The following is a 27142-nucleotide window of genomic DNA, read 5'->3' as shown; positions in this document are numbered from 1 at the left end:
TATCTGGAGGGGCAAGTTATATATCTGGAGGGGCAAGTTATATATCTGGAGGGGCAAGTTATATATCTGGAGAGGCAAGTTATATATCATTAGGGGCAAGTTATATATCATGAGGGACAAGTTATATATCATGAGGGACAAGTTATATATCATGAGGGACAAGTAATATATCTGGAGGGGCAAGTTATATATCATGAGGGACAAGTTATATATCATGAGGGACAAGTTATATATCTGGAGGGACAAGTTATATATCATGAGGGACAAGTTATATATCATGAGGGACAAGTTATATATCATGAGGGACAAGTAATATATCTGGAGGGACAAGTTATATATCATTAGGGACAAGTTATATATCATGAGGGACAAGTTATATATCTGGAGGGGCAAGTTATATATCTGGAGGGGCAAGTTATATATCTGGAGGGACAAGTTATATATCTGGAGGGACAAGTTATATATCTGGAGGGGCAAGTTATATATCTGGAGGGGCAATAGTGTATGGTGTTGCAGTAATGAAATGGATCGGTTGTCAGAATTTTCTTCAGGGGATACCTTGTGGTGCTGTTGGTAGGGATACCTCAGGGATAACATTACCCTAGGTTGGAAAACAGCTAGAGACCTCCACAAATGTGAATTTAAACATTATATATTCAGTACTTTCAGATCGTTTAGCTAAAAAAATTTGACAACTGTACGACATCTGTCAAAATATCTATCAGAGACTGGGAGAGAAGCACTACCGACTTTGGCACCGCAGTTTCAAATTTCTTTCCAGAGAGATTTTATATGACCCCCCCCCCCCCCCCCCCCCAGCCTTTCCTACCCTGGGAAAATTTTGCGGCCCCTGCTCGACCCCCTAAAACTAATATTTTCTAGAAAAGTCATTGTGTCTTATTTTTTTTTTAGGAGAATAAATGGAGTCCAATACCAATAATTTGGAAGAAAATTCCTCGGTTGCTGAAATCCTGTGTCTGTCGACATTGTCTCTGGGGGGTGAGAGAATTCCAGATCTGTCATTCAATGTTAAGAAAGATATCACCAACATACTTCAAGAACTGGGGCGTTATGAAAAGAATCCTGTGAAGGCCTGCTCGTGTATTAGACGATTGTGGGACATCAGTTCGACCTCGAGGGAGAACATCTTGGGTATTATACACAATGTGAATGGGGATAACCACACCAAATGTCTTGTCAATATTCTGGAAGGTCTCAAATCGGCTGGGTATTTCTCTCGTGGTAAATTAACGGGCAATGCAGATTTGTGGAAAACATCCAGTAGACTGTTAGACTGTTTATGCCTTTTCTCGAAATATAGCGAAGACTTTTGTAGAAGTTTAGTAAATTCAGGTATTATAAAGATTCTTCAGGACAATTTTAAACAGTTTACAGATAAAACAGCGCTCAAGAACAAAACTTCGAAACCATTTTTCATCATTAAAGCTACCGTGTGCTTAGTGAAAAACTTGGCGAAAAACGTAGGTGGAGAACGAGCGAACCTCGGAAAATGTTTCTTGACACATCTGAATAGTATAAGAACGGTTGAAGAATTAACCGTTTTTGCGATTATCGGATCAGTGCTTATATGTAATAGATGTGAAGCGAAACGAGAAACTGAAAGTAGAGAAACTGTTCCTTATTTATTCTATTGGATAAACCAATCCTTCGAAATTTTCAACGACCCGGCATCTTGGAATGCCATGTACCACTTACAAGACGCCATTGATGCGATTTGGATTCTAGCGAATTTCGGCAGTGCTAGTCGATTCTGTGACAGCAACGTGTTATATTCCTTTCATCAAATCATCAAAACAGCTTCATTATCGGAACAAAATCAAACAGTTGAGATTATCTGGGTTCTGTGTTTTGATTCAGAGTTCGAAGAATTCATCAAAAGTCACAAAATAGTGAAAACCATGAGACTGAAAGAGCGAAATGACAAGGATTTGAAGCTACTCCGCAGACTGAACGCGGTATTGACTATACTCAGAGAACGATATTTCCCTCGCTCCATCTCGTTAGAGAGCAGTGAAGCCTCTTCGACGTCGGTCGCTCGAATTGTCTACCACACGAACAACATGGACGCTGCTCAGAAACTTTATGACAAGCTGAGAACTGAAAATGTCTCGGCACATCTAAATGACTTCGGCGAAAATGATCCAAAATATTTCGAGACGGCTGTGTCGTGGATGCAGAATTGCTACTGTTTACTCATCTGTGTCTCGGAATTCACTGAAATTGATTATGATTCTAGGACTATATTTTACATCGCTCAGAAACTTCATATGGATATAATAGCAGTATTTGTTAACAGAAACATCCCATTGATGGGTTGGGTTTATCAAGAACTCAGAGATAAACCTCGTTTCGACTTTATCGAGAGTCCATTTTACGTTCAAGATCTCTCCAAACTTCTGCTAGAAAAATCAATTCGATTTTCTCGGAATCATGGATTAAGAAATACCAGAAGTTTGGGGAGCTTATCGGGACAATCAAAAGTGTCGATGTTGTCGGACCGTTCGGACGTGTCCAGAACTTCGTTTGAAAGTGTAGGAGAAATCGGGAAACAGTCTTCCTATGATAGAACTTCGTGTTCAGGGAGTTTAGACCAGGCTCCGACAACAAACAAATTGCCTGACTCGTCTTCGTTTGAGAATAATTGTTTGTCTATGCCTGAAAGGTTTAAAGAAATGAAAAAAAAAGACGTCTCACAGTGGTTGACAGGTCTTCAAATTGGGATCAATGTTCGAGAATTTAGAGATGTGAACGGACCAGTATTATGGGAATTATTTACAGCATGTCAGACCAGTGATCCGTTTGATGAGAAATCCTATGACGATATGATGGAACAATTTAATTTAAGAGACGACCAGAAAGTCAAGTTTACTGACGCCCTTCTGAAATTGTGAGCCTCGTTGAATTGATAAAGAGTAGGCTATCTGTTTCTAGGAGTTGAATAGTTTTCTAGCATTGTATATGTATTGGGAACACTTTTACTATTCATGCCAAATTTAATGAGAAATCCGATGGTGACAGAATGATCCTGATGAATGAATCGGTGGGAGTGAAATTGTTTCAGATACATCTAAAAAGATAAGAAAACAAGGCTATTAGTACTACTCTCTGACTACAATGATATCTGAATTGAATTTTGCAAATCGTTTCTTTATGAATTGAAATATCAACTAAGAAATACTACTGAGAATCGTGGATTGTCTTTGGGTTGATGAAAATGTTAACCACTGGAAAAGTTATTATTCGTAAACATGATTTTACAGGGGAGTTTCCAGTCAGAAAGGATGTAATTTTCACTCGAATTTCTAGGAGGGAAATGTGTCTATTTAAAATGTAAAATCACTGAACTTTATATTTCTACGAACCCAAGGACATTCTAAGAACAATGGTATACAGTTGGACATTTTTTTGGGGGGGATATTTATGAAATTAGAGAAAAAATTCAATTCAGAGCTCAACATAGTCAGACAGTAATCCAGTTACCACGGGGTGTAAATATACGACAACAAACACGTATTCTGTAGTGCAATACTATACGTCAAGGACCGTAACTCACAAAAGACTTGCCAAATTATTGTAAGATCTGAGCAGGCTAATCAAAGATTAACTCACCTTTCAAAGGGATTTTCACACATAGTATTCTCATTAAAGGGACAGATGTGCCATTTTCTTGACCAATTATGCTTTAATCTCAGAAACTTGATCTTGTTTTAGCTAAGCTAATCAGTAATAGTGTTCACAGCTAACCGTTTAAATTTGAGCCCAGAATCCATGTGTTTCAAGAATTATCTGCGTTTGAATGTTAAAAAGACGACTCGTCAATTTAAATAAAATGTAAAATGTAAATGTGAAACAAAATTTTTACTTCTAAAAAAGTTAGATAGATAGCAAATTAGTTTTAAAGAAAAAAAACAACACCCGAAATGATTTCACAGGGTTAAACCTCTCTCTGAGTAGATTTAATTCCTTACAAACCAATTTATTTTTCTTTAATGAATTATTTTGTTGTTATATTATTTAAATGACATTTAGAAGTAGACCTATAGGCCTATATATGTCACAACCATTTGGGCTGTATGCAGCGCTCTTACCTTGATTAAAGTTGAACTTTACAAAGTTAGGATTAAGGCTTTCATTTTCTACACTTGATAGTCAATTTTAAGCAAGACTTTCATAAAGATTGACCGGTGCATACTTAAAGATCGACTTGGTAAAGTATGAGCGCTGCATATGGCCCTTTGTCTATAAGGTATTGTTGTAAGCTTGATAAAGATTCCTATACGTGAATTAAAACGTTGCTAAAATTATAAATAGGAGTAGTATATCTATAATAGTGTTTATTTTCTAATATTTTGTTGTTGTGTTTATGATGTTTATATTTTTGTTGACTGATCGTTGAATAGAACAGTTAATTTAATTTCGTAATATTCCACTAGGTCAACTAGATTAACATGTTCCTTTAGCAACGATACGATATCAATATATAGATAGATGAATAATATCGTACCGTTGCTTAAAGATAGGTTTCCTTATTTTTTAGTGTCAAATAAAGCAAACTATTTGATTAATTGATGTTTCTAATGAATTATCATTTATTCTGAATCATATCATTATGTTCTTATTTTTTAGTGTCAAATTAAGCAAACTATTTGATTAATTGGTGTTTCTAATGAATTATCATTTATTCTTAATCATATCATTATGTTCTTATTGCATATAATTAAGAGTTTTAACCAATCGTAAATCAATCTAATTTAGCTAATTATGAATTAATTATAGACATATGAGACAAACTGGTATTTTCCAAGTCATTAGAACACCTCTACTTTCTATTCATTATTCAGTATTAGCATTTACATTTATGAAAATAAAGGAACCCATTTTTAAGGATCATGCGAGCAAAGACAATATCATTAAAATTTGTCCCAGGCTACATCATTCTATATGAACACTCACAATGAAATATTATTAGTTACTTGATTCCTTATCCCCCTGTCCCAAAATATTGCTACATAATATAGCTTATCACAGGTTATAGTTATGTGTGTTTTCAGTTTCATGTTGGGCCCTGTACAACTATGGACAATAAACCGAGGCCCCGTGTGCTACAGGCTGTGCACGTTAAAGATCCCTCGACAGTTGGAAATCGAAAAAGAGCAGGCTAATGCCGCTGTCCTGGCAAAATTTCCCTCATTGCACCCTGCATGGCGTTGCCCGTCTTCATTGGCCCACGTGGTGCAGAAAAGTAGGATGTAAAACTCCATTCATTTCATTTCATTTGTACAACTATGGGTACATTGTGACGGATGTAAGAATTAACTGTAGTCTTAATCTCACAATGAGTATCTAGAGTCATCTTTCCTTTGTAACAGAGGGCGTTAGTTTTAATGGAAGGTGCTTGAGAAAATGGGAGACGGCGTGGATATAGATTTGTATGCAAATTTAGACGAAGAATTCACGCAGGTATCTTGGATTTCTTTATTTCGATTCCTTCGATTTATGCCAAGGTCACTTTTGCAACGAAATCGTTTGCAAATGACTCGCATTGCAACCAGAAAAGATGATTTGCATTTTCTCTGTATTTAGTCTGCCGCCATTTTGAAGGAATTTCTTTGTTTTTATCCGGAAGCTATACGACCAGTCAACTAATTAAGGCTTTATCTGATTCCTAGCATCATGTAAGGAAATGCTCATTGAAGAGACGCTGAATGTGTATTGTAGGGTAATCAATTCTTGTGTCCCTTTGTTATGCACTGCAATCGGCTTTTTCAATCAAATATCTCATTCACTCATTGTATTTTTTGGTCCTATTTTAGCCGGAAGCAGAGTTTACTTCCCATGGTGATGATTTATATGACGATGTTATAACAGCACCATCAAGTTCAGATCCTGCTGAAATTCACGTGAGTTGTAATGATAATTTCTTAAATATACCGATAGTCTGATAAGGCCTAACTGATCAGTGATAAGCCATGCAGTTAATATGATTTTCTGCTTGCCATAGTGATTAATGTTCTCAACTCAACACTAAGTTTTATTCAACAGTTCCACTTGCCTTCTTCTTGATTTAGTTTTAATCCCAAATAAAGCTTGGAGCTGCGCAAAGAAAGTTTTGAATACAACAAATTATCTACTCTACTATATCTACTAAGATAATACCAATAAGTTACAAGAAACTTGCAAACTTAGGACACATCACAGGGCAGTCAATTATAAATTTATTTTTTTACAGAATAAAGGAGATAGTTCTACCAGCTCCACCACACTCCCAACAACTTCTGGTTTTACTGGTAAAAAGTATATGTTATATGTTGGAAACCTTACTTGGGTAAGTTTTTAACAACCTACCTTTTACAGTTAATTTCTCAGTGTTTTGACCAATGGTATCCTAACCATCGAGACTATCAAAAATCAAAATAAAGATATATTATCTTGAGCTTTTCATCGCATTCTATCATCTGGGTTAACAGAAATAATGAAGAGAGCTAAATGAACTATTCTGATTATTTATCGATTATTGATCAGTAGTCTGACATCGATAATCCATCTCAATTTACTTATTGATACCCAGCCCTAACAGGTAACAGGACTGACATAACCTAGCAAATTACATCATGTAAATATTCAACACTGGATAGCTCTAACCAACTGTGTTGACAGCCTGTCCATACGACAAATGCTTCAACTTGCGAAGGTGACCAACTTGGTTGTAAAGTGATTTATCCCCCTTTTTTAGTGGACAACTGATGAAGATTTGAGTGACGCTATAGTGTCTATTGGAGTATCAGATTTATTAGAGGTTAAATTTTATGAAAACAGAGCGAATGGTCAGTCGAAAGGGTAAGTTATATTTTGATAATACAGGTACTGAAAGGGTTTATAGTCAGATTGGGCGATATACTGGTATCAAGGTAAATAACTCTTACAGAATCTCAACTTATTCTTTAAAAAATACTTATAGGGATAAGTTTGTCATCTATTTAACCAATCGTACCTTAGTCTCAGGAATATGAATTTTTTAGCTAATCTAATCAGTAATAGTGTTCAAATCCATGGGCGTCGAGGATTTTCTGGTTTGAGAGTTTCATGAGAACATTTATTTTGACTTTAATGCGAAACGAATATATTTATCTAACTTCAGATTTGCTCTAGTGTCAGTTGGTTCTGAAGCCTCATCCAGATTAATATTTGAGAAATTAGCCAGGAAAGAATTTTATGGGCAAGCTCCTCAGATTACACCCTATAGTAAACAAGCATTAAGTAATTTTGAAGCACAAGCCAGGAAAGGTGCTGGAGGGGCAGCTGCTACGGAAGACAGAAGAAACAGTGCTGATTCAACACCTAATACAATGTTTTATGGTAAGATAATTTGAGTAATAGATGGGGTAGATATCCCTCACTTATGCTTTCTGTCCAGAATATTTTAGCCAAAAGTTCAAAGCTTTTATGTAAATGAGTCTAGAGTCTGGTGCTTTCAGTAAAATAATCAATTGTAAAGGTTATCTTTCCAAAATTTGCCTAAGATAAGAAAATCTCAGGTTATTGGCTGTTTTGTTAAGACGGACCTTGTAGAATGAGAAACAGCTATATTTAGAATGATAAAACAATTCTTGATGTTTTATTGACAAAATTTACCAATTCTGATACTCAAAATAAGATATCCTGTTAGAACGGTTGTTGATTATTCATATTGATTAACTTGACAAATATTAATAATTGTTTTGTAGATAAAAATGCTAGGATGCCACGCCCTGGTATTCCTGCAGCCAGACCCCAGTTTAACCCCAGAATGGCTCGACCTCCAACAATGGTAGCAGGTCCTCCTCATACTGGACCCCCCATGCCAGGACCCCCAGCTAATTTTGTTAATGGTAGGCAAATGTATTATTTTTTACAAATGTATTAAAATAATGTTAACATAAATAGAAATATGAAAAGATTGTTGAAGTAACAGCCCATGATGTTTAATTTGAAATTAATGAAGTTTTGGATTCATGAACAACATTTGTTTTGACCACATGTTTTTATTCATGGATTTTATTTCACTGAGTACAATAATCAACATTATAAAATTATTACTTTAATTAAAATTTAATCATAGATTTGATAATAATTCAGAAAAAACGAGACCCCTTTTATGTGTTAAATGAAGTTTTGCCCTGCCTGTTTATGATGTTCAATTTTTTTATTATTGTCATTTCCAGAACAATATTACTTAATGCATTTCATTTCGAAGGATATAAAGTTGGCCTTTTATTTTGCCGAACAATAAATTCTTTTATTATTGTCATTTCAGGTGCACGACCCCCCTTCACTCCAACTGGTCCACCCCCAGGTCTACCACCACATCATGTTCCACCACCCAGAGCAGGTCCTCCACCTAGAATGGTCAGTATCTTCAGGGTACAGAACATATTTTTTTATTCCTACTATCTCTTTTGTCTATCTTAAAATTCTTTCTTTCTTCAAGTTCAATATATACTTAAAGTGAAAAAAAAACACCTATTTTTATTTAATTTGTCTATATTTTTATTAAAATGCTTATAAATATGTAAGGTTAGACATCAGAGAAAGTCAGTATTAAATGTACTTCAAGGCAACAAAACACAAACCCCAGTAAAATGTTAAATATGTTAAATTGAAATAGCCATGGTTATCAGTATTTTTAGAAGGGTCATTTCAACAATGATTATAACTTTTCTTCTCTTTTCAGCCACCAAATATGATGGGCATGCCACCAAACCGAGGACCGCCACAAGGACCACCCAGGGGACCGCCTCCATTTGGACAAAGAGGACCCCCACCCAGACCAGAGTGGGAGAGGCCACCAGGAGGTAGGATCATTTTCCTTTTTTTTAAAACTTGTGGGTGAGTTTTCACCATTGGATTTTTAACCACTTTATTTGGACAACATTTTTCTCAAGATTTACTTTTTATAAAATAAATTCCTCATCAATTTCCCAGTGTTCTTAAATTTGAACCAGTGATGTTTGATAAAGATACTAATCGTGGGTGACCTTTGAAACCTCATATTGCCTTATATGGCCTGAAATTACTTTTAAAGAAATACTCCAATGCTAATAAAAAATTAATATCTATATTTAGCACCTTTACTGTTTCCACTAATAAATCAACCTCCAACTACAGGTATTATTATATACCTTAATTATTCTTGGCTTTCTTTTGGTTTTGTCCTTTTCTTTTTCTGTCTTGGTAATCTACATTTGGGTTGTGTGAATAACTAGTTTTCTGTATGTATTTACTGTCCAGTCACTGGAGACTTTATAAGTTTACACAAGGAGAATTCTTTTGTTGAATAATAACTTGTTACTATCAAGCGCCTGTTCACTAGTTATCATTAAGACTTCAGTTTGTATTTAACACCTAGTCAGAAACTAGTCAGAAACTAGTCAGAAACTTGTCAGAAACTAGTCAGAAACTTGTCAGAAACTTGTCAGAAACTTGTCAGAAACTAGTCAGAAACTTGTCAGAAACTTGTCAGAAACTAGTCAGAAACTTGTCAGAAACTTGTCAGAAACTAGTCAGAAACTAGTCAGAAACTTGTCAGAAACTAGTCAGAAACTTGTCAGAAACTAGTCAGAAACTTGATTCAATTATGATTGTATTAAAGATGAGATATTTAAGAATTGATTGAAGTATTTCTCTTATAATATAAAGTTTATTATAAACTGTCTGATATCAGATGTATTTCTGCCCCATATGAAGTGAATTGTTAAAGTTATTCCACCTTATTAAGTTTTCCTTTTATCTTGTCCACTCATTGTGGGCTTTCTCTTTTCATTCCTGAAAAAATGTTTTGGGTGGTTGAGGTGAAGGGATTAACATGTTGAAGAAACAATTTAGAGTATGATATTAATGGCAAAATAAGTTGGTGAAACTTCATTTATTATTGAGACTGGACCTATTCTTTATGAGGCTAATAATTATATGATTTAATTTTACAGCTCCATTTCATCACAGAGGACCTCCCCCAACAGCTGTACCCCCTCCTGGGGTCAGACCACATGTTCCAAGTAAGTTGTCACACTTTCTTAATTCTTATGATCCAGTGTGAATTAAAACTTTCTTACCACATTACTGAATAAGCTGAAATGAAGCTGGTAGAAATTTTATAACCTTTTTAGTTCACATTGGAGTAACATGACAGTAAGTTACATAAAACTTTAATCAGTGATTATTGAGCCAAAAAGCTTTGTCATATCTACTATTGCTATTTGCTGTTTGAAAACTTTAATGGACTTAAGCTGAGATTCCATATACACGTCATCCGTCATGCGTTAAAAATCAAAATGGTTGGTTTAAGGGGGTATGATTCCATACATGTGGAAGCGGTATCCGTCAAATGGTCTCCGTCATGCGTCAAACGCATCCAGGCGCCTTTCCATGCGGAGATCTCCCAAATGTGAAGTATTTTGTGGGGATTCCCTGTCTTTTTTATGCACCAAAGCATCCATCTGTCTAGGAGTCCGTGCGTCAAAAGAAAGATAACGCATACGTTTAACGCACATATGGAATCATATTTGACGCGTGACGCAACCGCATGACAAGTATATGGAATCTTAGCTTCTGAGTCCAACTAGGTTAGAAATTTGGGCAATCTCAGATATTTAAAAATTAAAAGATTTAAAAAGACAGGAAGATAAACATTTCATTTGAAGTAAAAACAAGATTTTTTATAATTTATTTGTATTTTTCAGTGGGAGCTGTACCCGGTATGCCACCAGGACTTCCTCCCCCTGTATCAGCAGCCCCTCATATGGGAGTACCACCCCCAGCTCCTCATGTTAATCCAGCTTTCTTTCCCCCTCCTCACAGTTCTGCCCCTCCACCAGGAGCCATAGTAAGTACTAGACTTATTATTATTATACACAATACATTCTTCATGAGACAGTTAAATATTAGTGTTATAATTTGCCTTATTGCATACTGCATGAGACAGTTAAATATTAGTGTTATAATTTGCCTTATTGCATACTGCATGAGACAGTTAAATATTAGTGTTATAATTTGCCTTATTGCATACTGCATGAGACAGTTAAATATTAGTGTTATAATTTGCCTTATTGCATACTGCATGAGACAGTTAAATATTAGTGTTATAATTTGCCTTATTGCATACTGCATGAGACAGTTAAATATTAGTGTTATAATTTGCCTTATTGCATACTGCATGAGACAGTTAAATATTAGTGTTATAATTTGCCTTATTGCATACTGCATGAGACAGTTAAATATTAGTGTTATAATTTGCCTTATTGCATACTGCATGAGACAGTTAAATATTAGTGTTATAATTTGCCTTATTGCATACTGCATGAGACAGTTAAATATTAGTGTTATAATTTGCCTTATTGCATACTGCATGAGACAGTTAAATATTAGTGTTATAATTTGCCTTATTGCATACTGCATGAGCATTAAAAGGTACTCAAATTTAACTGTCCTTATTCCTCTTATTGCATTGATTAAATAGAGTTATTTCCCCTTATTCCACACTGCATCAGTAAACAGCACATTGTGATAACTTGCAATATTAGATTATTTATCATCTTAAACTAGTCTAGTCTAATAGGCCAATACCGTTGTCCTGACAAAATTTCCCTCATTGCACTCTGCATGGCGTTGCCCGTCTTCATTAGCTCACATGGTGCAGAAAAGTAGCATGTAAAACTACATTTCATTTGAAATAAAATATTACTGTTCCCTCTATTGCACACTGCACAGTTAGTCCCCTTTCACCGTCTGTTATCATATTAATCTGTATTTTTTATTTTGTCGGCAACAAGCTTTTGCTAGTGTTTATGTTAAATAATGAATTGATTTGATATTTCAGCCTCCCCCTATACCGAATGCTGCAGATCCATATGGTAGACCACCCCCCACAGTTTACCCTGATCCTTATGGCCGACCCCCACCCTCGGATCGAGACAGGGAAAGAGACAGAGAGAGGTCTAGGGAAAGAGAAAGGGAACGCGAGCCTCCAGCGCCTGCACTTACTGAACAGGAATTTGAGGAAATATTCCAGAGAAATAAGACTGTCTCAAGTTCTGCTATTAACAGAGCCGTATCTGATGCCAGTGCCGGTAAAAATACTTTAATCAAATTCATGAAAGCTCTTCTTCATTTTCATAAACACGTTTTAGATAGTACTATCCTCATCAGTAGCCTACATCTTGATTGTCCAATTCATTCATTGATGAAAGCTTATCTGTGTCCTGTCCTGTCAAGAGTTTTGGACAAATAGTTCTCATCAGGATAGCTTGTTATGTAAGATTTGAACAACATTTAGAAACGAGGCCCACACATATAACACAAGACAATAATTATAGGATAAAACACACCTCTTTAATACATGGGTATATAACGTTTCAACACAAGTTACACTTGATGTCATCAGATGAAATGGTGAAAGAATAAAACACAATAAGGTGTAGACTAACTAACTTGTTATTAGAAGTATTTTCATGGTTCAGTACATTTGAATACATTAATTAGGTTCGATTAACATGAATAAAAGTCCACCAAAACTTTTCCTTAATATAACTAACATCAACAGTGCCTCTTCCATCTTCCTCAGGCACTTACTAATAGACAAAGAGATACAATGTTTATTAATAGGCCTATATACCATGTATTAGTGATTGTTATTCTATATGTCTATATGTCATACCCAATGCCAAGGAAATAACGTATGTTTTGTATTTTTCAGGAGAATTTGCTAGTGCTATAGAGACACTAGTAACAGCCATATCATTAATAAAACAATCTAAAATAGCCTCAGATGATAGATGTAAAATATTAATCAGTTCTTTACAAGATACACTTCATGGTATAGAGGAAAAATCTTATGGTTCCAAGTATGTTTTATTTTATTTCTGTATTTAACAATGCTTTCATTCACTCATTATATGTCAGAAAAAATATCTCAGATCTCTTAAAATCCAAAAGATGAAACATGACAGTGAAAATATTCTGTATTAGAGCATTAGATACTGAATATACCTTTATTTTCGTCACAAAATCTCAGTGTTGGGAAGGAAAGGAACTTGATTGGCTAGAGGTATCATCAAAAAGATGGATGTTCAAGTCCGTCTTAAGACCCTAAATGTAGTGGCAATGTTAGAAATAAAAGCAGATAAAAAGATGGAAGTTTGGTCTTATTTTATTTAGACTGAAATATTTTGAGTCAAATTAAGAAACATGAATGAAAAAACCCACAAAAATGAAACATAGATTAATAAATTTTTTTTTCTCTGCAGAAGTCAACCGAGAAGATCACGTTCCAGAGATCGTGATAGGGACCGAGATAGAAAAGAACGTGGTAGAAGTCATCGATCTAGAAGTCGTGAAAGAGAATATAGAGAGAGAAGTCGAGACCGAGAGAGAGATCGCTATCATGAAGACAGACATCGAGAACGAGACAGGGAACGAGATAGAGAAAGGGATAGAGAACGAGAATATCGTCGTCATTAAGAAATCTATTTTTTATTATTTTACTATCAAGGTAGGACAGTTTTTATATTTTTATTGATTTTATCTTTTTTCTGGAATATTTAGTAATAATATTATTTATTTTCCAGACTTACGGTAAGTCCTTTAATTTTGCTTTATATTTTGTGGTTGAAAATTCTTTTTGAAGAAATTTTTTTTGCGCAATGAAACAGGATGATGCCATTTTTCTGAAAGCGGATGTTTTGTTATTAAGTTTAATAATAATAGTATAATGTTTCCCCTTTCTAAATTACAGCCTAGCAGTTTGAATATTGGTATTACTCTGTGAACAGACCTTATTTCTGAATCTAGTTTTAATATGGATTAACGTGGAACGACTAATCCTGTTCCATTTACTCTGATAAACTCTTGAATAATTCTGTGAAAACTTGCCTTTTCGTGTTTTTCAAAATTTGAGCGAACTGAATCAGTTTCGCATTTTAAAATATTATCCAAACTGAAATCCATTAATAATTGTTGAAAATACAGAAATGTAATAAATCCAAACTTTGTAAACCTCTAGTCAAATTCTAATCCAGGTTTTGATCAATTTGTTAATTATTCTTTGTAAAAAGAAGAAGTTTGAAATCCAATTGTTAATTTTTTCATATGATTATCAATTTTTTGTCAAAATGGTGCTACCTAAGTCTTTCAAAATATGAACAATATTTGTGCAATAATTAAAATATATCTAAAATATAGTTATCTTGTTAACGTCTTATACAATGCAATATTTTTTATACAATTTTATTTTTTATATTTTTTATTTTTGAAACATAAAATTTTATTTTTTTTATATATATATATATATATGAGTGATTAGGATGATGTGTTAGTTTTTTATGAATGTTTGTTTGTAAGAAGTGTGTGAGGTCGAATGTTAAACATATGATTATTATGCGCATATTAATTCCTCTGCAATGTTCCTTGATGTGCTTTTTAAACTATCTGTACCTTTTGTTGACACGAACAATGTCATGAATATTATTGTCAATATAAAAGTATAAAAGCGTCTGTTGGAACATATTTATTTCAGTATTATTTCATTTTAAAAAAAAAAAAAAACTGTTAACAGATCATTTGATAGTTTTATTTGTGGAAAATTTCTTCTTCATGTAGGTTCAAAATACAAAAAGTGTATACCAATTTGATGTTATCTAAACTGGACTATATATTGTTACAAGTTATTAATATTCTAATAATATCCAGGTATAAGATTAGGTTCTACTTGTTTACTTAAAACAAAAAGATTAACTTTAGATAAAGATATCTGATTAAACATTGAGTTATTTATTGAAATTGTATAGATGATAAGGTTATATTTTAGTATTTACCGAGTGTAACACCTTCCCAAGCAATGACATAAAATGTGACGAGAAACAGTGCGCAGTTCGTAACTGTAAGAAACTTTGTCGTAAGTGTAGAATTTTACATTGAGAAGAATACTTGCGACCAAATCGGTACAGTAATAAGATTGTTTTGAAAACTGATATTAGAATTGATTCTTGGGATGGTTTTAACTTGAAAATCATGTTCTTCTATTTCTGTTAAAAACATTGTCATAAACTAATAAATCCTTCTGTTTCAGAATTTTTATATTTAGTGTTAATGAAATCCAGAGTTATATTTATCAAATTTGTCTTGGTGATTCTTTTTGTAGATTTTGTATCCAGTCAATGTTCCAGATTTTCAAAATGATATTTTTATATGCATGCTTATTAATTCTTGATAAAAGTGTTTATATATTAAAGGAAATTATTTTCTAAAACTTTAAAACTACAATTAACCACTTTATAATTGTACTGATTAAAATGATATTTTATAAGTATAGTTAGATAATAAAATTCATGATACGTACCATGAATAATTTAAAGAAAAAATTTTTTCTACAGATTGAACTTTAGTTTAACAATTATACAGTGTAGTACAATGTTTATTTAATATTTATCAATTCTTTGCATACACATTTCACTATTTCTTTTTATCTTGTGCGAGTGAATGAAATTGAGGTGTGTTTTATAACTGAGGTTGTGAATGAGGTTGTGAATGAATTACTATTAATGTACAATAGAAGGTGTAATGTTTTCAAAAAAACTCAGCAAATTATTGTGTCTTTTTGTCATATTCCGAATTAGGACTGTATTAACTATTTTGTCAGCTAGTTCTGAAAGTATTTATTGTGTTAGATTAAGAAAAGTTGTTCAAATCTCGCCCCAACTGTGACTTTTAGAATCCTATACTCAAAATACTTATGCAAGGAACAGTATCTCTGTGAAGAAAAAACTGGATGTTGTATTATCTTTATCTTTTATGATATTTTTAACGCAAAACCGTTTTGTTGTTATAAATTGATTAGGACAGAAAGTTGAAGGGTTTACTTTATATCTCAGTACAGTAATCTTGTGGTTACTTGTGTTCATTTTATTTTTAATCTTTATTTTGATAATGAACAGCGATGCCAACCCCAGTTTTTTAATTGTATAACAAGCCAATTCATTGTTTGTTTTGAAATCTTAACTTGTTATAGAAGTAAATAATTGTATTTGGTTTTGCCAATGACTATTTTTTTGTGTATGTATCTGGGCTGAACGATATTGATGATCAAAAAGACTAAAAGGTGTATAACATATTGCATTGAATTTCTAAAGAGTGCTAGAAAATCTCTCCCTGTTTTAAAGAAATTTCTTAATCGCCTTTAAATGTTAGGATTGTAAACACACATTTATACAAAATTAGGATGCCAACATTGCACAGTTATAGGAGTTAGGAATCCAGTTGGGTATGTGTCCTAAATTAAGTATAAAACCTTCCTGAAATAGTACAGGTAGTTTACTTTGGTTTGTGACAATGTATCTAAGTGGATTCCTAATTTCCTTATATTATAGTACTATATTTTTATTGTAAATAATATATTATTTTGTAAATTTATTTTAAAATGTATCAGGTTTGCATCAGACAGAAAACAAAAACCTTTTTTTTTGGAAACTCACAACTGGTTAAACACTGAAGTATATTCAAGGCCTCAGTTACCTCTTATCTTCAAGTGAACTTATCCAAAGCTAACTAGCAGCTGAATTATCTGGAAGAGTTCATTAGATGATTTAGGGTTGTTAAATAAAAGACTAGCACCTAACAAAATGTAAAAATTGTGTGCTTTACTCATTAACATCGTGTTTAAAATTTATTTTGGAAAAGGGATGAATTTTGGATCTAGCCAGTCTGTTTTATTAAGATTAATAGAATGTATTATACCCTTTATACAGCAAACCAACTTTTAAATTTGATTTTTAGACGAATGAGATGGATTGAACAATGCCAGAAGGAAATATTCAAATTACAAGAATGTTGTTTGCTTTATGGAGGGTAAGAGGTCAGCTAATTTGACTTGACAAATTCTTGGTAAATTGAAGGGATACTACCTCTAAGAGAGATCACTAAATTTATATTTTATGTTCATTCTAAGGGACAGTATCCCTTTAAGATAAGGCGTCCAATTTTTTCAAAACTCATAAAATGTCTGATGCATTCCTCTCCGTCTGCTGCCTGTTAATCATGTATTATTATACCACTTTATTTTTTCTAGGTGTTAAAAACTGTAATTTGATGTGGTCTGTAGCCAGCTGAATTAACTAATCATGTGAAGCTATATTAATGTTCAACTCAAGCTGTGAATATTGCTTGTAAAATCATCGAAAATCATCATTAATATCATCTCATCAACGTCGACAGACAGACAGCCAAGCCCCGGAGTCACAGTTTCACTGATTCAAGTCCAGTATTAACAGAAACAGAAGTGAAAGGAAGATATTTTTTTCAGGTTTTAATAAGTCCGGTTTGACCTTGTATGGTAGGCTTCAAGGTCGTGTTCTGTTGTTTTATGTTTCAACTTTCATAGGTCTAGAATAAAAGTGTAAAATTCAAAGTTGACTTGTTTTATTTCATTCGTAAAGTAGGGAGGGAGTTATTCTTTGGATAAGATAAGTTTATTGTATCAAATACACCCATTAAAGGCATCATACAACGAATGGTAAATTGGAGAAAGGTACACAAATTACCAAATGAAGAAATAACAAATTCTTATTCTAAGATTTTATGTGAAATGGGGACCTGCAACCTGACTTTTATTCCCTTATCGATTTCCCCTATCTAACCTTTGGATTGGCAACACAAATGGAAGTATATAACAGATCAGGTGCCTGCGAGATGGCATGACAATCCACGAATACAAATCTGACCGCATATACTCGACACTTAGCGCTAAGATGTCGTAGGGTCTTATCTTCTTACACAGTTTCTAGGATATCCTAAGGTCTTAACTTCTAACACTGTTTCTATGATATCCCAGGGTCTTAACTTCTATTACTGTTTCTAGGATATCCTAGGGTCTTAACTTCTAACACTGTTTCTAGGATATCCTAGTGTCTTAACTTCTAACACTGTTTCTAGGATATCCTAAGGTCTTAACTTCTAACACTGTTTCTAGGATATCTTAGAGTCTTAACTTCTAACACTGTTTCTAGGATATCTTAGAGTCGTAACTTCTAACTCTGTTTCTAGGATATCCTAGGGTCTTAACTTCTAACATTGTTTCTAGGATATCCTAGGGTCTTAACTTCTAACACTGTTTCTAGGATATCTTAGGGTATTAACTTCTAACACTGTTTCTAGGATATCCTAGGGTCTTAACTTCTAACACTGTTTCTAGGATATCTTAGAGTCGTAACTTCTAACTCTGTTTCTAGGATATCTTAAAGTCTTAACTTCTAACACTGTTTCTAGGATATCTTAAAGTCGTAACTTCTAACTCTGTTTCTAGGATATCCTAGGGTCTTAACTTCTAACATTGTTTCTAGGATATCCTAGGGTCTTAACTTCTAACACTGTTTCTAGGATATCCTAAGGTCTTAACTTCTAACACTGTTTCTAGGATATCTTAGGGTATTAACTTCTAACACTGTTTCTAGGATATCCTATTGTATTAACTTCTAACACTGTTTCTAGGATATCTTAGAGTCTTAACTTCTAACACTGTTTCTAGGATATCTTAGAGTCGTAACTTCTAACTCTGTTTCTAGGATATCCTAGGGTCTTAACTTCTAACATTGTTTCTAGGATATCCTAGGGTCTTAACTTCTAACACTGTTTCTAGGATATCCTAGGGTCTTAACTTCTAACACTGTTTCTAGGATATCCTAGGGTATTAACTTCTAATACTGTTTCTAGGATATCTTAGAGTCTTAACTTCTAACACTGTTTCTAGGATATCCTAGGGTCTTAACTTCTAACATTGTTTCTAGGATATCCTAGGGTCTTAACTTCTAACACTGTTTCTAGGATATCCTAGGGTCTTAACTTCTAACATTGTTTCTAGGATATCCTAGGGTCTTAACTTCTAACACTGTTTCTAGGATATCTTAGAGTCGTAACTTCTAACTCTGTTTCTAGGATATCTTAAAGTCTTAACTTCTAACACTGTTTCCAGGATATCTTAGAGTCGTAAGTTCTAACTCTGTTTCTAGGATATCCTAGGGTCTTAACTTCTAACATTGTTTCTAGGATATCCTAGGGTCTTAACTTCTAACACTGTTTCTAGGATATCCTAGGGTCTTAACTTCTAACATTGTTTCTAGGATATCCTAGGGTATCCTAGGTTCTTAACTTCTAACACTTTCTAGGATATCCTAGAGTCTTAACTTCTAACATTGTTTCTAGGATATCCTAGGGTATTAGCTTCTAACACTGTTTCTAGGATATCCTAGAGTCGTAACTTCTAACACTGTGTCTAGGATATCCTAGAGTCGTAACTTCTAACACTGTTTCTAGGATATCCTAGTGTCGTAACTTCTAACACTGTTTCTAGGATATCCTAGGGTCTTAGCTTCTAACACTGTTTCTAGGATATCTAAGGGTCTTAACTTCTAACATTGTTTCTAGGATATCCTAGGGTCTTAGCTTCTAACACTGTTTCTAGGATATCCTAGGGTCTTAACTTCTAACACTGTTTCTAGGATATCCTAGGGTCTTAACTTTTAACACTGTTTCTAGGATATCCTAGGGTCTTAGCTTCTAACATTGTTTCTAGGATATCCTAGGGTCTTAGCTTCTAACACTGTTTCTAGGATATCCTAGGGTCTTAACTTCTAACATTGTTTCTAGGATATCCTAGTGTCGTAACTTTTAACACTGTTTCTAGGATATCCTAGGGTCTTAGCTTCTAACACTGTTTCTAGGATATCTAAGGGTCTTAACTTCTAACACTGTTTCTAGGATATCCTAGGGTCTTAACTTCTAACACTGTTTCTAGGGTATCCTAGTGTCGTAACTTCTAACACTGTGTCTAGGATATCCTGGGTTCTTATCTTCTAACACTGTTTCTGGGATATCCTTTCACTAAGATCGTTTCGAGAATACGTGAACTGGATGTTTCGTTTCACATTCCATGAGTTCACATTCTCGTCATACATGATTTTCTGAAATTAGCCTCTCTTGTCGAAACTGTCTTATTTCAACTAATCAAATGCACTATAAAGGTTGTTAATATCCAGAATAATGTATCGAAGCCTATTTTATCATTGCATTTAGTTGATAGAGCAACTGACCAATTTTTAGCCGGATATCATGTGTCCTGTCATAGCAATAGCTAACCTTATATGAGGTGATAATGCCTGTAATAATATGAGGTCGTTTGCTAGAACAACATAATTAAGAATGCTCTCAATGTCACCAATGCACATTAAAGATTCCGAAAAACATTTCAATGCCGGTTTCGGGTCTGATTTGAGTTTTGAATAAATTAAACAGTCTTCAGAAGTACTAGACATATACGAAAATCGCATAATTCCTTCAAACACACCCCAAACTAGGAATTTTTTTTCTATATATGTATTTTCTATTTATGGCAGTGGTCTTTTTTTACTTTCAAACGAGGATAATTCTGACAAACCTCGGTAGAAAGCTGTGAACACTTTTACTGATAAGCTTAGCTAAAAAAAAATCCTGTTTCTGAGACTAACGTACGATTGGTAAAAAAAAATGGCACAACTGTCCCTTGAAAGGACGATATAGTCTAACCACTATTTCTAACCACTATTTCTAACCACTATTTCTTACCACTATTTCTTACCACTATTTCTAACCACTATTTCTTACCACTATTTCTAACCACTATTTCTAACCACTATTTCTTACCACTATTTCTAACCACTATTTCTTACCACTATTTCTTACCACTATTTCTTACCACTAACCACTATTTCTTACCACTATTTCTTACCACTATTTCTAACCACTATTTCTTACCACTATTTCTAACCACTATTTCTAACCACTTTTTCTTACCACCATTTCGCTCTAATTGAGCATATACAATAAAATCCTTCAAAAAATTACAAAAATAAACAACAATTGTGTAGAAGTGGAGGTGTTATAGGCGGAAAGACGAAATCAGTAAATATGAATCCGGTTTCGTGTGTCACCTCTTAACCAGGCTATGAGCAGCATCTGTTAAACCTGAAAACAGGAGGTGATATAATAATTTCATATTTTCATTTTATAACAGGATTTAACACGACTCTTAATTCTATCTATTATACTAATCAATTCTATCATTTAATACTGTTCAGTTTATTAATGAAGATTTATCAGTGCTGGGTGTATTAGTTAGTCAACGAGCCAGTAGCATTGTACAGTCATTTTATAGTACATGCATTGGTTTTGCCTGCAAGTCAAACGTGCCCAGAGCAACATAGACTGTTTGTCAGTATTGGTTTTTGCTGTGAATTCAATCGGACACACAATATTACAAGTAGAATATAAGATTATCACTGCTGGGAAGGAATATTCAAGCTGAATTTAAGGAGATCGTCAATATGAACTCCAGCTATTCCGACAAGATATCCAAACTGAATGACGACGTAGAAGAATTAAGAAAGTTGGGAAGAGAAATGCAGCTATCAGATGAGGAAATCAAACAATGTGCTGTTCGATCTCTAGATGAAGATTTAGAATTACAAATTTTATGGCACAAGATCAAGGAAAATTGTCAGAAGTTTATCACCTTCATTTACCCGTATTTGATTCTAATTGGAAATTTTGTTAAAACACGTGTTCGGAAAATTGACACGCGATTGCAAAGAATTGTCTTTGCGGTTTTGATCTCAGTAGGTCTGTTGGCATTAACCTGGATTTATTATGCTATTTATCAAGATCAGGGACCACTGGGAAAACTTCTTACCCCAATCTATTCACCCTATGATCATTGTGTGATGCGACTCGTTCGGTTGATGATGTTACCTTTACATTCGTTGTTCAATATTGGAAGTAAGTAATTTTTATTTAAAAGAAATCTTTCTTATTTTAGCCTGTGGAACGTCATTCTGACTGACTTTATTCTTAAAAGTGACAGATGCACCTTTTTGGGGGTTTGATTTTAGTCTTGAAAATACGTAAATAGTCTTAAGAAATACTAGAAATGTACGAAAGTCGCATAATTCCTTTAAAGATACTTCAAACTAGGAATTTTACTCACTATTTCTATATCTGTCTTTTCTATATCACAAGGTGCGGGGAAAGTAGGACGCAAAACTCCATTCAATTCATTTCCTAATTTCAAATCTAGATCGCTGCTCTCAAGGACTAAAGATGAGCAAGGCTAGACATGTTTGCCCTTTCAGACCTAAGAGAGATTGTAAAGAGGTTTTTTAAAATTGTTATGTGTATCGGGGACACCGATAGCATCAATTTGCACCATCCTAATCTTCATTCCGATGTCTGTGGTTCTTGCAATTCCACTAAAACTAACCCGTTTTATGACGTCACCAGAGGGAAGCTACTAATAATATCTATGCAGTCCCCTCTAGTGACGTCATAAAATGCGTTAGTTAAGAAAAACCTCTTTACAATCCCTTTAATGATGTTCATCACTATACCTATTTTATGTTCCACAGTGTACCACAACATGCCGTGTGTCATGGAGAATCCTTATTATATTGAACCGGTTCCTGAAAATTGCTGGAACTGTAAATTAATTAACAGGACCAAAGTACCAACCTTCGCTAACAAGACATTGCCTCGTGTTATGCTCACTAGACCACTGATATTCCTGGTAAGTCTTCTTGGGCTTTGTCATCGAAACCCAATCCTCGGCATTTTCCGTAAAGCTAAATCTGCCTAGGTAATGAATGGTAAATTTCCCTCGTGTCCTCTTTACTTCTAACATTTTACATTTATTTGACAAGTGATTATTATATTGCGTTCCTCTGACGTTTTTAAGGTATTTTCAACAGTATTTGAAATTCAAGTGGCATTGAAAGTGGATTGAAGCGAGATTCTGCTCCAAATTGGGCTGATGAAAAAAGGGAAACACTTCACAGCCACGTGCACATATAGCTTTAGTTGCCTGTGTAAATGCAGCGATTTGATTGGATTGTACCCCTGTGAATACTGTCAATCAGAAAGTCTGTGAACAATAAGCCATAATGGCTCAGATTGGCTGTTTTCGCTAGCGTACAATCCAATGAAATCGCTTCATTCTGTGATACAAGAAAGGTGGCTACAGCAGTCAAGGTATAAGACGAACTTCGTAAAAGCTTTACATTGAGAAGAGATGGTACTCGTTGAGCCGCAATCAAATGGTTAAATAAAACGTCAGGTTAGCAAGCTAGCGACTCGTTCACTGTAATTCAATTGTATTTGTTTCAGAATTACAGTACAGATATAACAACCATTGCAAATATCACAGATTTGATTCAAGATAACTACGAGACATTAAACCATCCGTCTATAATTCTTCAATCTACTGTATCCTGGTTGAAACGTCCCACTGATCTACTGAAGGTAGACAATCTGGAACAGACAATACTATCAGAGAAACAGTTCCATCTTGATTGGTAAGATGTATTGCAGTTAGAATTAATGAATTAATATATTAACTTTGTTTGATTTGTCTAATAATTTGGCTTCTGAAGTTGGTTCGCGGGTTGTTAAACCATTTGACCTCGAATTGATTTTCAAATTGCATTTAAGGAGGTATATAACTGCTTTTTAGACCCTATTGACAATTCTATAGCCCCTACTCGCCCCGTCCCTCCCCCTCCCCCTAGGACACCTAATTATATATAGAAACGCCATTCTACCGATGCCCAAGTGACTTAACAATATTTTATATTTGGTTGTATATTTTGACAGGGTCAGTAGACGGATTTTAACCAGTCAGATTTTAAGAAAAATTTTCCCTCGTCCTAAATTTCTCAACAAGAAATCAGAGGTACTGATCTCAAGACGGCTGCTTATTGATGGCCCGGGGGCTACGGCAATATTGTTGGTAAGTTTTTGTGACATCTTATTAAATAGGAATAACCAGCACAGTTAATAAGGACACGGATTCCTGAACATTTTATTTGATCTATAGATAAGCAGACCCGTAGCTACATGCATAAAAATTCTGACAAGCGACCCATTATATTACTCCTACCAAATAGATCTACTATACACCATTGTCCCTCCGGATATATATTACTTGCCTCTTCGAACACAATTTAGACTGGCTACGGGCCTGAGAATAAGGTAAATCTTCATCTTAAGAGAATAGAATCCTCCACAGACAGTACGTTTGCCCTTAAACACCCCCCTCCCCCCTTCCTAAAAAAAAAAAAACTATCCTACTATTGGCAAGAAAGACCTGGTATAATTGGGCGGAAATAACGACATTTACAATGAATATAGTAACTATTTCTCTCATAATTGATATCGTAGTCAAGTTACTAAAATATAAATATATTTGTTTTGGTAGGCGACAAATGACCACCGACTGTGTCCGACGCACACCTCTAACAAATTCACAAGTATATGAAGTATATGAACATTTTTTAACTTACAGAATAACTTGATGGAGGGTGCTAATATGATCTATATCGTACATACTGGAAACAGAACACTGGAGCTTAGAGGGAAACCTGGCTGTGAAAATACTTGTATTAAATTTCAAACTGTAGTGGAGACTGGAAGTATGGGTAGGTACCAATAGTTAGTGACCTTGGAGAAAGAACCACCATCCAAATCATCGTGGCCTTAGATACTAGAAGAATGGTCAATGACTTACTCTATGCTGCGTACAGTTGGATACCCCAATCTCGTGCAGAAAATTGGGACGTAAACAGTGAATAAACTAGCTATCTTAGGGCCCGTGGATTTGAGTGGGTTGGCGCCCCTCCCCGAGGCCGATTTTTTCTGGGGGTGGGGGCCGTGAACTTGGTTCAATCAGTCCTTGTGGGAGTTAAGATCACCTAAACTTCATTTCATTTACAATGTGATACTAGACTTTGTCTGATTTGGACTATTTTCTATTTCAGTCTACCTTCCTACAATATGGGATATCCATGTTTTGGAGAATGGTGACGAACTGAGCATTGCCTCTGTAGCTTATGTTGATGTCCGATAAGACTTTAATCAGGCCGCTAACTTCAGATTTAAACTTACTAAAGCCTTGGTTGCAGACGTACAGATAACCCACAGCAAACGTAGAACTTGCTGTTACATAGTTGTTTTGCAACATAAACTTCTTTGTCGAATAAAAATAGTAAAAGATACTGAACTCCGTTACTCTGTTACTATTTATTTTGATCACTTGTTTGTTTGGATAACAAGGGTAGATTCAAATAATCATTTGAAAATTGCATCTAATAAACTTTGGGTGTTTTTTCTTTAACGGGTAATGGTCTCGATAAAGTCATCTCTCTTGAAATTCCACCCGACCAAGACATAGATAGTGAATACCATTATTGAAACAACACTATGTAGACAGAATTATAATTTTAGTTTTCCTTAATATATAGGGGAATTGAAAATACCCTTGTTTGCCTTATATATTTCCAACCCTCACCCAAAACGCATTGATGCGAGCCCCACCCTCAAATTTTTCTTGGACCAAAGCAGTTGATTGGATGAATATTATATGAACCATAACTTGAGATTCAGAACAATTTTGTCAGATCATGAATGGGAAGAAGAGTCATCCTTGACAGAAACGCGAAAAGCAAATCCAAATTTGCGTTTTATTCAGATTAATAGAAGTAACTCCCTGGGGATCATTCTGAACTTATTCAAACAAACCAGTCTATTTGTAGAATATTGTAGAACATACTGTATGTTGAGTTCTGTGTAAAACCATATAGCGTACTTCCTTTAGGTTTATTTATAACATTTTAATTATTTTATCAATGAAAAAACGAGGATTTTATAAACTTGTAGCTTGTCATTCATAAATATCATATTTCTTGATAAATATTCTTCGTTGGTTGGTAGGTGACAGGTTAACATTGTTAGTTTGGTAGTAGTCAGCCCGGTCGTTAGGATGGGGTTTGTGGGGGCCCAGCAAGTAAGAATTAAGCAAAACCTTCATCAGTTCAAAAGAGATTGATTCATTTACAGTGTCTTTGTACAAAATTTTGTTGTTCATAATTCGTGAGATCTGGTCGGTCGATAGTCCGAAACATCTTCCTCTATTCCAGCCTCTGATGGATATTTTGACAGTTGTCAGCTGGTAGAGACAGAAAAAAAGAGAACCTGTTAAATGGGATTTTTTACACCTCCGAAGATTATAGAATTACCTTTATGATGATTGTAAATAAGTGTTCGGCATCACTGTAACTTTCGTTTTGTTAGTATCACGTGACTCTGTGGCCTTTGAACTTTTGATGCACACGCATTTTTAAATGGCCGATGCTAGATAGTTTCTTTGAAAGAAAGTTTGATGGAACTACAGACGTGATATAAATAGCGTAGGTACGACTGAACTACAAAAATATTCATCTGTCCAAATATGCAGATCCGCTACCAAATTTGTATCACTCTTCTTTAAAGAAGGTTTGGAAAGTCTTTTCATTGGCCTCAGACCACAGAAAATCTCACCCTTTCCCGTTTGAGAAAACAAATTTCTCTTTTAATAATAGATCTGACATTAAATCTATTTCTGACTGTGATTCAAGAAATGGGAAGGGATGTCATGCAAGATTTGACACATGAAGCAGAAGAATATGCCTAATAAAAGTTGTTTATTCCAAAAATAACAAATATATGCTCTAAATAACAATATATCAATAACAACATTGTAAATGGATAACAAATGTAAATATATGGACGGTTTGAATAACCTGACTAATTTTCCAGAATATGATATTCAACTGAATATTGCACACTCTATCTCCCACTCTCACTCTCTCAAACTTTACGATCTCTCTCACACTATCACACCCTCATAAATATATTTCCAAATTGTTATAATATAATATAGCCTGTCACTCTTCCAATCTCTCACTCTTTCACACAAACTCTCATTCTGACTAAACATGCCGACATTGTGCCGGTAATCTGCTGACTCTTTCGTATGACAACCCCTCTCAGACTTAGTCCCAAATATTTTCATCTAGATGTATCGCCAACTTCTACCAGTCTCGCTCTCAGACTTAGTCCCAAACAGTTTCATCTAGATGTATCGCCAACCTCTAGCAGACTCGCCGCTCTTGACCCCAAAATTCTGCATGAACACTGTTAACCATTTATTCTTCAGCAGTCTTGAGGCACTTAAAAGATCTTCGAATGAATCGTCTGCAAGATT

The 27142-nt window shown here is 34.5% G+C and overlaps 3 protein-coding genes across 3 annotated transcripts in view; all 3 read left to right on the top strand.

Annotated features, from left to right (window-relative positions):
• Positions 1-2912, top strand: part of LOTGIDRAFT_166663 (hypothetical protein) — a gene marked incomplete at both ends in the record, with an annotated part of 13961 nt that extends 11049 nt beyond the window's left edge. Inside the window, 2 exons of the mRNA XM_009064084.1 lie at positions 913-999; positions 1374-2912. Coding sequence (XP_009062332.1) covers positions 913-999; positions 1374-2912 — 1626 coding nt within the window. The remainder of the gene's footprint in view (positions 1-912; positions 1000-1373) is intronic.
• Positions 2913-5424: 2512 nt separating this feature from the next.
• LOTGIDRAFT_179298 (hypothetical protein) lies at positions 5425-13512 on the top strand (the record flags this gene model as incomplete). Its single annotated transcript, XM_009064083.1, has 11 exons — positions 5425-5481; positions 5835-5921; positions 6251-6346; positions 6755-6858; positions 7160-7305; positions 8315-8406; positions 8732-8852; positions 10737-10879; positions 11873-12122; positions 12749-12896; positions 13299-13512. 11 exons carry the CDS (start codon positions 5425-5427, stop codon positions 13510-13512), a joined length of 1458 nt encoding a protein of 485 aa, XP_009062331.1.
• A 7653-nt stretch (positions 13513-21165) lies between these two features.
• On the top strand, positions 21166-25127 carry LOTGIDRAFT_235133 (hypothetical protein). The gene is made up of 6 exons (XM_009064082.1): positions 21166-21849; positions 22476-22633; positions 23230-23417; positions 23716-23851; positions 24407-24539; positions 24879-25127. The coding sequence occupies exons 1-6, from the start codon at positions 21399-21401 to the stop codon at positions 24965-24967; spliced, it is 1155 nt and encodes a 384-aa protein (XP_009062330.1). The 5' UTR covers positions 21166-21398; the 3' UTR covers positions 24968-25127.
• The last annotated feature ends 2015 nt before the right edge of the window (positions 25128-27142 follow it).

This window comes from Lottia gigantea (genome assembly GCF_000327385.1).
Source record: "Lottia gigantea unplaced genomic scaffold LOTGIsca_60, whole genome shotgun sequence".
Taxonomy (NCBI): Eukaryota; Metazoa; Mollusca; class Gastropoda; family Lottiidae; genus Lottia; species Lottia gigantea.
Note: the sequence above shows the minus strand (reverse complement) of the source record. Positions and strands in the feature narration are given on the sequence as shown.